The sequence below is a fragment of the Pleurodeles waltl genome, chromosome 11 (genome assembly GCF_031143425.1).
Source record: "Pleurodeles waltl isolate 20211129_DDA chromosome 11, aPleWal1.hap1.20221129, whole genome shotgun sequence".
In the NCBI taxonomy this organism is placed as follows: Eukaryota; Metazoa; Chordata; class Amphibia; order Caudata; family Salamandridae; genus Pleurodeles; species Pleurodeles waltl.
Genome location: NC_090450.1, coordinates 40,941,282 through 40,953,945, shown reverse-complemented (window position 1 = coordinate 40,953,945; position 12,664 = coordinate 40,941,282). Strand labels below are relative to the sequence as shown.

The 12,664-nt window shown below is 42.3% G+C and overlaps 1 protein-coding gene across 1 annotated transcript in view; it reads left to right on the top strand.

Annotated features, from left to right (window-relative positions):
- The window catches only part of LOC138265063 (dehydrogenase/reductase SDR family member 4-like), a 93,205-nt gene extending 87,070 nt beyond the window's left edge, over positions 1-6,135 (top strand). Inside the window, exon 6 of the mRNA XM_069212612.1 lies at positions 5,989-6,135. Coding sequence (XP_069068713.1) covers positions 5,989-6,135 — 147 coding nt within the window. The remainder of the gene's footprint in view (positions 1-5,988) is intronic.
- Positions 6,136-12,664: the final 6,529 nt, after the last annotated feature.

Here is a 12,664-nt window from a genome sequence, read left to right as displayed (position 1 = left end):
GCACTGAATAAGATTCAAAACCAATTGAGAGCTTTAGAACAAGAAATTGAGGGCATAAAGCTAACTGAAGAAGAGAGCAAAATCAGGAGTGAAATGGCTGTAAAAATTCAACAACATGAGGAGACTGTGAAAACACACAAACAAACTAAATTCCAAAGGGATAAAAGTGATTATGAAAAGGGGAGAATTTTCACTTTTGCAAGGAGATTTCAAAATGCAAAGTTGAAAGAACAAATCGATGTATCTCAAATCGAAAAATCGGATAAATCAAGTAATGAATCAAGGTCAACTGATAATGAATCCAGTGAAAGAGAATCAAGCTCCCCCAATACACAGGGAGCAAAACTAACTTTGTTAAACGAGATGCGCCTCGCCCTCCAACAACAATCCAAAGATCAGCAAGTGAAAACAAGAGGGAGAGGAAGAGGACGGGGCGCAAAAGGAATAAACCCACACGAAGGGGACAAAGAGTGAAGACAAAGAAAAACCAGGGCACAAACAGCGGCAATTTTCAAGAGTTAAACATCATTAATCTTTCTACCAGAGAAATGTCCCAATCGGAGGAATCTGTCCTAAAAAAGGGATTACAATTCTGCCCATCTACTGATCTGGAATTAGTACAAACACGAATCGATTTTTACAAGTATATACGTAAAATTAAACTTGCAAAAACATTTGCAGAAGCAAAAATGAAAGAGAAAACGGACCCACTACTATATGAGCATGATTTAACTGTGGGAGATAAAGATACTTTGATGACTTTGGTGAACTTAGACCTAGGAGACAAACCAGTGGAAGCAAGTGATATAGTCAAACCTCTTGGGGCTGGCCTCACAGATAAAAGACCACCTTCCAAGTTTTACCCAGTTTTACCAGCAGGGAACAAAATAGACCTATTCGCGGAGATGGTCATTCATGATCTTTATAAAAAGAACTGGAATAAAAAAGTGGAGAATCTAACGATACCAGAGAAACAGGCGCTGCACAGACTTCAAATGGATACATTGGTTGAAATCAAACCCGCTGATAAAGATGGAAACATCGTAATACAAAATAAACAGGATTATGTGAAAGAAGCCATGCGGCAATTGTTAGACAAAACATGTTATGCACATGCTATTGGGAACCCACTGTTAAAATCGAAGGAGGAGATAAATCTGTGTATTGTAAGGTGGGAAAATCTAGGTCTCATTGATCAAGTAGAGGCCAAATACTAAAATTCATAAAAACTTGCAACATCCACCAGGCAGACCAATAATATCAGCCAAAGCATCCTTATTAGAACCTATGTCAGAATATATTGATTTCTTCTTAGCACCTTTAGCAAGAAATTTGAACTCCTATTTGCGTGATACAGGAGACCTATTGTTGCAACTGGAAGGCATACCCTGGCAGGATGCCTACAAATTAGTAACGATGGATGTGGTCTCACTCTACACAAATATTGAACATCATGTAGGGATCCAGGCATGCAAATTTTTCCTTGACCAAAGGAATATACGTTTTTATCAACATAATGAGATGCTGTTGGAAATGATCAACATTTGTTTAACGAATAATTATTTCCTGTTTAATCAACAACTATACCTGCAAATAAAGGGCACTGCAATGGGTTTTTCTTTCTCCCCAAACTTTGCTAATTTGACAATGGGTTGGTTTGAACAGCGAATAGCTTGGGCAGAAGAGAATGAGACTTATCAACAAAAAGTAGTGATCTGGCTGAGGTTCATTGATGACCTTTTTCTGATCTGGGATGGCACTGAGCTAGAATTTGATGAATATTTTAAGATTTTGAATTCTAATGCAGCAAAATTGAATTTCACCTATGACATCAGTGCAAAACGTGTGACTTTCCTAGATACAGAAATTTATGTCAAAGAGGCGACAATTCAAACCTCATTACATAGAAAAATAACAGCCACGAATTCTATATTACATGCTAATAGTTTTCACCCACCACGAACGAAGTGGAATATTCCTTATGGTGAATTCTTACGAATAAAGAAAATCTGTTCAGAACCAAAAGAGTGTGAGGAGCACTTAAAATTATCGGAGGAGAGATTCCTGGCAAGACAATACCCGAACAAATGTTTAGCTGTAGCGAAGAAACGTTTGAAACAATCATCAAGAGAACAACTAATGCATGGTGGTAACCAAGTTACTAAACATTCCAAACAACAGCAGTTGAGATTTATAACTACATACTCTCAGAGTGCCACACAAGTTCGAAAAAGTTTGGAGAGTCACTGGGCAATTTTACTTATGGACCCAACAGTGGGAGAAATTATGGGACAATACCCACAAATTACTTTTAGAAGAACAGCAAATCTAACGGACAAATTAACACACAGTAATTTCCAAATAAGAAAAACAAACTGGTTACAGAAACCTGTTTTTTGGAAATGCAGTAGCTGTAAGGCATGTAAAATTGGTGTGAACAAGAAAGAGTACTCTACAACTACTGGCATGGAAAGAGTGATACGCAAACATTTGAATTGTAAAAGTCGTTTCACAGTATATGTGATTGAGTGCCCTTGTGGGCTGAAATATATCGGCAGTACTATATGTGAAACTAAAAAGCAAATTTTAGAACACATTCGAGCAACTATCAATGGCGAGACACATGGAACAAAAACATGATAGCAAGTGGGAACTCATGACATTTTATGCAATTGATCAGGTACCAAAACTGGAGCACGGTGGTGATAGAGAAAAGAAATTACACCAGCTGGAATCCAGATATATACTGGATATCCGATCTCTCACTCCGTTAGGTTTAAACCAGGATGAAAAGTTATTTGTACACCTATAAGGGTTAAAAAGATTGCATTTATCTAACTGAATTTCATCATTTTTAAGATGCTTCTCCTTGGGGGGTTTGTTTTGGCCTATATGTTAGTAAAGAGAAAGAGAAGAAAAGATTTTTCAATTTTTTTATTTCTGAGGGAAGTATTATAGGCTTTTGCTTCACCCTTCACTTTCCCTTCACTTTCCCACCCGTCATTCTTTCCTCCTCTCCCTCTCCCCCTCCCTCCTTACCCTTGTTCTTTCTCACCTCCTCTCTCAGTCTTTCTTAGTTATTATTATGATGGACATATATATATTTTTGGCACCAAAAATAGAAGTTTATTGCAGTAATAACATCAAAATATACTGACATCAGAGGTGTAGGATTAAGTGTGGGCCATTGTTAAAATAGATTTTGGGGGATTGTGCTATTATAGGCAAGAAATGAATATGATCCTTATTCTATTAATTAAAAATTAATGAGGCTCCATGCAGTATGTTAAAACACCTCTAGAACTGCTCTAATATTGTTTTTCAATCAATTCAAGAAACAAAATTTAAAATAATACATGTTAAAATAATTTAATTTATTTGAGGAGATGTTATAAACTACATCTACCAGAAGATATAGCAAATGGGAAATTTGGGAGACAAACATCTCAGATTTTTGTAACAATATTATTATTGATTGAAGAACATTAGTAAAAAAAGTTTTTGTTTTTTCTTGCTAAAGTGTATATATTTTGTGATGTTAAGGAGCATTTTTTGATTTTTTGATGTTTGGGTGCAATTTTAGTAGTATTTTTTCTGTTGAGTCTAGGTAGTTTATTTAAAGCGCGAAATGAGTACACAGGAAACACATGTGAACAAGGTCCGGTGTGACCGAAACGCGTCAGGGTATTCCTGTCTTGTTTGTTTGTAATCCCACGAATGGAATAAAAGTTTAATTATTAATTGCACAACGGCGGAGTGCGGTTCTTTTCTCTTGACAAAGTGAAAGAGAAATCCCCTTCTTTTGAAATATGGACGTCCTGCCTTCAATCAGCACCACCGGTGAAATAAGTGCGCCACAACACGCTTGTCAGGACAATTCTCCTCTTTTTATATATATATATACACATATATATATATATATATATATATATATATATATATATACTGTACTTACCTCTTACGTTTTAACACATATGCATTTACAACAACATTTTCGTGGTAAAGGCATATGCGTGGTAAAACATTTATTTGTACGTGCATGTGTGGTATTGACGCATGCGTTGCACTTATTGCAATGGCAGTGCGTCAATTTGTTGTGGTGTTTAGGGACACGGGAAGGTGTTTGTCTTACCGTCGGTTGTGTCCTTGGCTTCTTTGATTTTACCAGTAACAGCAGCAGCAGGACGTGTAGTATAGGCTCCATTTCTGCACAGGATATGAGAAGCTGAATACAGTTGAGTTTGTGTCTTCTACGCCTCCGTTTCCACCAGCGGGGATGTGGTGGTTGGACTGCCACAGTCACATCGGTGGAAAGCAACTTTATAATCTGTCCAGCAGAAACACTGGCCCCGAAAGCCTCATTGATCTATCTCGCTGCCGTGGTGGTCTGTGCTGCCTGGTGGTGCTGGTGGGACCACAGAGGTCTTTCGTCTACGGAACTGCATGCATTGTAATACGGTGGTCCGCCTACCAAACCAATGGTGGTTGGACCTCCACCGCCTGCCCCGCTGCCATGGACCGCGAAGTCTTAGTCTGGGCGTTAGTTTCTTCAATGCTGTGATAGTGAGGTGAAATCTTCATAAAATTAGACATTTTGAGCAGCTTGCACTTGACTCTTTGTCATGTAGAAGTATGAACAGAATGGTGTATCTCTTCTACACATCTAATATCAGACACTACTCACTTGACCTTTTGCGCTATTTGTGCTAAGCGTCACACTACAATGTCATTTTTTGCACAAGCACAGCCAGTGGCCTTGGATAGCGAATTTCTGTCAATTTCAATTCCACCCCCTCTATGCAAGAATGTTCATACTTTGTTTAATATTGTTTTTTTTTGGTAAATCTTGACCAGTAGAGCCCTATGAAGCAGCAGACCGAGTCGCTCTGGCACAACCAAAGATGTATTCAAACCAAGCAATGTCACTATGAGACCAGTGGCATAGCCATAGTGCCAAGGGCCCTAAGGCGAGCAAGGAAAATGGGACCCTATCATCTGGTTTGGTAGTTATGAGTGAGGTGCAGTTCTCCTTTAACATCCCTGGACCTCAGTGACACTGCAGCTGCTGCATTCTTGATAGCTATGCCCATGTATCTGACCACTTTTACAGATGCATTTGGACTCTCTAGCTCCCCTGTGTGTGATGTTGTTCAGGGATGGACTGGCAAACCAAAACCAGCCCTCCCAAAAAAGATCAAACCAAATCCACACCCTTTGTCTCCTCATTCATCCACTCTCTTTCCACCCATCAATTCTCTATTCTCCTGTCTCTTCCTCTGCCTGTTGTCCCACTGTGATTACTTTCTCCCTACTTCCTCGCCCCTCCCTTGAAGCAACCATGAGCCCTAATCCAGGGCAAAACAGACAGAGACACCAGGAGTAGACCGTGGCTTCCCAAACTGTACTCTAAGGGCGCAGGCCCACCTGGGGCATGCCCGGTGAAAAAAATGCCTCTCCTGCCTTGATTATATTGTATGACGCAGCAATGCCAGTTTTGAAAAATATCACATTATCACACAATAAAGACTAGACCAGTGGTTCCAACCAGAGGTCCAAGGACCCCTTGGGGTCCACGAAGCCTTCTCAGGGGATCTGCGACTGCTTAGAAAATGTAATAATATTAACAGATTAGGGCCACAGCTTTTAGTAATTCCTAAGTGGGGGGGTCCCTGGATTCCAAAAATGATTCAGTGGGGGACTCTGGGCTCCAGTAATGATAACGTGGGGATCCACAGTAGTCAAAAGGTTGTCAACAACTGGAATAGAGCAATTGGATTGCTGCAGTCCTAAAAAAACTGAGTTACCAACCCATTCATTCAGATGATATACTACAAAGCCGAAAGGGTCATCGCTTCTCAATTGTGATTTGTTCAAAAGTCATGCACACCATTCACAGCGTATCGCATTGTAACTCTGGCGGTACGCCAATGATGTCAAGCGCGAACACGCTCATAGTACATAACTCTCTGTTTTCTCATTCTTCTTCAGAATATTGGTCCATACAGTGTCAGTAAGACAGCAGTAAATGGATTGACAAAGGTTCTCGCACCTGCTTTGGCACCTATGAATATCCGAGTGAATGCCCTTGCACCTGGCTTAATCAGAACTGAGTTCAGTGCCAGAGTAAGTCTATGAAGAAATTAACTTGGAGTGAGAAAGGCATGGGAGCCGAGATCTGGAATGAGCATAGTAATATAGGTGACCGAAGGTTTGCTAGGCGGAGATACCATCCCTGTTTGAAACTCATTTATAACCAGCAGGGCTGGCTTTAGCGCTGGTGGCGCCCTGTGCAATAGTCTTTTTTTGACACCCCCACCCCATGACCACCTCCTCAGATTCCCTCACTACCACCAGGCAAATGAGCCCCTCATCTCACCATAGCCCCCATTTCACATACATTGATTTGTTTTAAAGTGCTTGAAAAGGCTGGCTTTATTAATCCACTCAGTTAACCACATAAAATATAGGGGGTCATTACGACCCTGGCGGTCGGCGGAGAAGCGGCGGTCTTACTGCCAACAGGCTGGCGGTAAAAAGTTTGAAATTATGACCATGGCGGTTACCGCCATGGTCATCCGCCACTTCTCCGTTCCGCCCGCCAAGGCAGAGACGACCGCTGGGCTGGAGACCTGGGTCTCCAGCCTGGCGGTCATCACAATACCGCCGGCGGTATATATGAAATCCATGGCGGTAAGCACTATCAGTGCCAGGGAATTCCTTCCCTGGCACTGATAGGGGTCTCCCCCACCCCGAGTCCTTCCCCTACACCCCCCACCACCCCTGCTACCCCCTAAAGGTGGCAGGACCCACCTCCCCCCCGACATTACCTTACACATACACACCTGACATGCACTCAGGCCCCAGCAACACACATACACGCACACATACCAACATACATGCCAACTGCCACACACACAGTCATACATGCACACCCTCATTCAGACATACACGTACACATCCATACAGACATACATACAGAGAGACACGCACTCTTTGCCAAACACACAATGCCCCCGCATGCATACACGCACTCACACACCCCCTCTACATACACACACGCACACCCCATGCACGCACACAAAACACAACATCCCCCCACCCCCCTCCCCTAAAGGACGATCAACTTACCTGGTCCGTTGATCCTCCAGGAGGGGACGGGATCCATGGGGGCTGCTCCGCCGCCACCACACCGTCAACAGAACACCGCCACGCCGAATCACAGGACGTGATTCTGTTGTCGGTGTTCTGTTAACGTGGCGGTGGAGGTGGAGCAACCTCCACTTCCCCGCCGCCCGCCAGTATGGCTGCTGGTGGCTCTCCATCCGAAAAAGGACAGAGGGCTGCCAGCAGTCATAATGCGCCGAGCGGAAAACCGCCACCACTGGCGGTCTTCAGCACGGCGGTCCCTCTGCGGTCTTGTAAAAAGACCGCTGAGGTCAAAATGACCCCCATAGTTCTTTTCTTTGCAGCAGGTACATTAACTCTCTAGGCTACTTTATGGCGAGTCAAAGCTGCTGCTAGACAAAACTCCCATCTCTCTCCCTAACAGGAAGATTAATCACAAAAGCTATCTTGACATTTTAATTGCTTCCTGAATGCTGGACGCACAAGGAACTTTTTAGCAGGTACTTTAAATCGCAGGTTTGGTAAGTTATTGCTAAACACAGCACCCCTTTGAGGTCAGCGCCCCAAATCCAGATCAGCACTCAGAGCGTCCACACCGCTTGCACCGCCGTAAAGCCAGCGCTGATAACAAAATAGTAACTGAGAAAGGACAAATCTATCAAAGTGCGAGAAGCCATCTTATGTTAATATTGTGCTGGAACTTTTAGAACAAAAAACTAACCGCCCTGATTTGTGTCTAGGGGATGACAGAAATTATAAGGATGTGGAATCTCATGGTGCAGACAGAGAGCGACCGACAAGAGGTACGATTTTACACTTGACTCTGTAACTATAAATGAATATAAAGTAGGGATGGGCGTTGGGAGGAGAGGGAGCAAGAGAGACTGGTAGAGCAACACAGGGGATAAGGAGAATTGGAAATGGAAAGTAGAAGATGGATGATGGATTATGAATGGGTGAATAGCTGAATGGATGGAGGCTGAGAGTGGTTGGAGTGGTTGGGTGGATAATGGATCTAGTGGATTGGATGAGTTATCTAAATGAAAGCAGAACATGGAATAATGTTTGTGTGCATGAGGTTAAGGGATACCAGTACAACTGCACCAAGCGAGGTTTGGGTTTGGAATATCGAGAGATAAATATTGTTTTACCACAGTATTGTTGTGTTGTTAATAACTTTGGGGTTGTTTGATGAATCTTTATGAAACTTTCCAAAAAAAGTGAAAAGTTTTGGCCAGTTTGCACATTGAAAGTTTTGAGGTGATCTGTCAAGCTGGGGCCAAGAAAAAAGAGGGGTCCCAAATCGAGTTTACCCATTCAGTGTTTCATAGGGACTGTAGACATGGACTTTGTCACGGAAAGACCAGCTTGTCGTTTCTACAACCCAGCCTATCTGCAAGAACCTTGGAGTACAGCTAAGTATTACTTTTAATTGGAGTTGTGGGTCCATAAGACCCGGTATTTTGCGGCAGCCTACCCTTTTTGGGAAATACATTTGTCAAGGCTCATGATTCGGATATCCGATGCCCTTCTTGAACATGAAAAAATAAATACACTATTACTCTACTCAGGGTCAAAAAAAAAAATGTATAAAACTTGTTTGGATTATATTTGTCCCCAACCCCTTGCCAGAAGGAAGTGCCATACGTGCAATATATATATATATTTCCTCCTTACGAACGGGGCTTCTAGAAAATCTCTAACTTGTGGACTAACTTTGCCTCCAGAAATTAGATCCAGATATTTATCAGTTTGTGTCATCCTTTGTAGCAGTGACACAATATAGTGCTTCAAAACAGCCCCGAAACACCTCACAAATACCCTCAAGCTCCAACACCAAACATCCTTCAGTATCCACAATCTCAGTTATTTCACCTTGTGTTATTTTCTGTCTAGTGTGGAAGGAAAGCAAATCACCTACCCTCTCATTAAATTCATACCATGCCTTTTTGTGGGGCCAATACTTTTCTGATGCCCTATTTGCTAAGCTAATTAAGCTATTAATGGCAGATTTAATACAAAAAGCTTACATTGAACTACCGCTAAATCACCCCCACCTGAGATACAGCCAATAAGTTGGGCCTCAGCTTCCGCTAATTCTCTGTATAGCTTTTTTATTGTCTGTTTTTCTGTCTTTTGGTGGCTCAGACTAAAAGTGAAGGGCAGATTTAAGGAAAGTGGCCCTGCACTTAGTGCAGGGTCACTTTCCCTGCGTCCCTTCGCATTTCCCTACCACCACCATGTGTGCGCAATATTTAAAATGCAGTGCACCATGACGCAGGGTATGGGGCAATAGTGTAATTTCTCATGACGCTATTGATGTACTCTGCAGGAGTAGCACCAAAATATTGGCGCTACTCCTGCAGAGTACACAGGGCCCCATTCTAAAGTATAGAAGCCCCCTTTTAACACCTGCTCTTGAGCAGGCGTTAAAAGTGCCGTACAAAATGGTGCAAGGAAATGTCATAGATTTCCTTGCGTCATTTTCTGGCTCCCCTAATGGGGAAATGCCCCTTTTGCAGACATTGGGCCTGATTCTAACTTTGGAGGACGGTGTTAAACCGTCCCAAAAGTGGCGGATATACCACCTACCGTATTACGAGTCCATTATATCCTATGGAACTCGTAATACGGTAGGTGGTATATCCGCCACTTTTGGGACGGTTTAACACCGTCCTCCAAAGTTAGAATCAGGCCCATTATGCCTGGAGCAGGCATAATGTAGCGCAAAGGGTTACATATTGCCTCAATGCATGCATTGTGCCACCCTGGCGCAGGGATTTCGGCCTTGTTGGGCCACATTAACGTAACAAATAATGATGTTAATGTGGCGCAAAGTGGCACTAGGGTGTTTTAAATATGCCCCTGAGTGTCTCCCCCCCCCCCTGAATTCCATCCAGGCACTACCCTGGTTACAGTCTAAAAGATCAGAAAGCCAGGCAGTCATTTGTTTTCTGCTTTGTTACACCTTTTAACATTATCATTCAGCCCACAAATATTAACAGAGGCAATACATATCCTAGATGTGCTAGATAAATGAGCCATGTACAAGGACTAGCTAGCCTACCAACTTCAAGGACATCAACCAAGGATGTGACAGTACACTTCTCGCCACACGCCAACAGTTTTCAGATGACAAAATAAGTCTACTACACTGACATTTGGATGGATCTAGAACAATCAAATCTTTTCTACTCTGAGAGTAAATATTCTGCATTTAACTGACCTGTTGTAATTCTACATATGAATTGTTAGCATCCTATGATTTTTTACACAAGAAAGCAGCCCCATTTTTTGCATTGATAAACTGATAAACTTTATTAAACCATTAAGGCAGGACAGGTTTGCAAAAGGTCTGAAGACTGACTGTGGTTGCACTCACACAAAGCAGCACAGAACTGTTCACATATGTGTGCCTTCAATATGAATGCCTTTAGTATGGCCTCATGGCATTCTGACGTTTTTGTTTCGATTTTCAATCATATATTTGCCTATAAAATAATGATCGAATCACCTGCATTCGTTTAAACAGGGCAGTTCAATTTTCATCGAGGCAAGGCCCTGACATCATGTTTTCTTACATGTATTAAGGCTTTTCAGAGGGACTTAACCTTGGTTGGTGGTGCTGACTGTGAATGTTGCAGAACAATTTAAATGGTAAAGCACCTAGGACCCAATTTAGATCAGGGACCTACTTATCAGCTTCAGTGGCCCTGTGATGCAGGGCGCAGGCCATGAGAGCTGAAACAACCATGACGTCAGGAAATTCCCTGTGAAAATGGAACAGCACTGACTGTGAAACATGAACATTTCATCATGGCTGTGTGCAATGCTACAAATGCAAGGACAGAAAAACGAGGACTATGGATTATGGTGAGGAGCACAGCTGGGCCTGATGCCTGGACCTTCTCTTTTAACTCACCTACACTTTGCTTTTTGTGACTTGAAATTCCAGATTCCTCATTATATTTAGAAAAACAGAAAATTACTCTGTAACTAAGAAAAAAAGGAAGCGTTTTGAACTAAATAGCCAGGGCAGGTGATAACTGGTGAAGATTGCATTCAGAGGGAGGTGGCAACTGACCGCTGTGTGCTGAAGATGGGAGGATGCCTATTCTAAGTCTGATTATCTGGCGTAAGATAGTAAAAGTCAGTACTGACCAGAATGCAAAGAGGCAGATCCCAGATCTGGCAGCTATTCTTGTGCGGGAACCTTTTGTGACACTCCGGTGGCGCAAACTTCAAAATCATACCTATTAGGCCATGCAAAGCCACTTTGTGTGATAGATAGATAGATAGATAGATAGATAGATAGATAGATAGATAGATAGATAGATAGATAGATAGATAGATAGATAGATAGATAGATAGATAGATAGATAGATAGATAGATAGATAGATAGATAGATAGATAGATAGATAGATTGATTGATTGAGTGGGTGTCTGAGTAGATAGATAGATAGATAGATAGATAGATAGATAGATAGATAGGTAGATAGATAGATAGATAGATAGATAGATAGATAGATAGATAGATAGATAGATAGATAGATAGATAGATAGATAGATAGATAGATAGATAGATAGATCACCACACCTTAACCAGATGTAGTGTGCAGACATCAGGATAGCATCAGCATTGTCATTGTGAATTTGTGTGCCATCTGTGGGAGTATTGAGGGAGGTGGATGGCTCTTTTATTCCTCTCCAGTAGGTCTGAAATACTTTATGTGCATTAATGTATTACTTATTTCGTAGTTGGATCTTGACTGGGTGCTTTTGGAGGTTGTACCCTGCCCACCTGGATGCTCACATCATGCTAAGATTTATCAGTTCCTCAAGGGAAGCAAACTAGGTGTTACTCACAAGTTGCAAAGAGGTAACTTCTTTACAGGTCATCTGCTATTTAAGGGGGAACAGCTGATAATTCAGGGCCATCATTCTTGAAGGGTCAGAAACTGTTTCAGAGTTGGTACAGAACAGGATCTTTGCATGGGATCTGTCCAGAAACCATTCTGTTTGGAGGGCACTCACCATCCCCTCTGCTTTTGTAGTCCTGGCCTGACACTGTGATGGTGTCTTTGCATTGCAGAAACTCCATCTCCAGTGCCTCTGTCACTTCAGGGGCTGTGAACTAGTCTTCAATTCTCCCCTGCTTCATACATTTGTCAGTCTTATGCCTTGAGGGGCTTAGCAAGGAATGACCATTCACCACCATCTGTCACCTTCGGTTTAGGGGCAACAACAACGTATATTGTATCCCTGCACGTAGGTGTTACTTGGAAGAGCAACCTTTTGGTTGCAGCCCCGCTTTGCAGCACAGGATGATAGACACTCTGAGGCATATTTATGAGCTGTTTGCGCTGCTGAAGAATCATTTTTTGTGACACTCCAGTAGCGCAAACTACAAAATCAAACATATTAGGCCATGCAAAGCCATTTTGTGAGATAGATAGATAGATAGATGAAACACCACACCTTAACCTCTTAGCTGCTGGGCTCACCCCCCCCCCCCCCCCCCCCCTCCAGTGCTGAGCC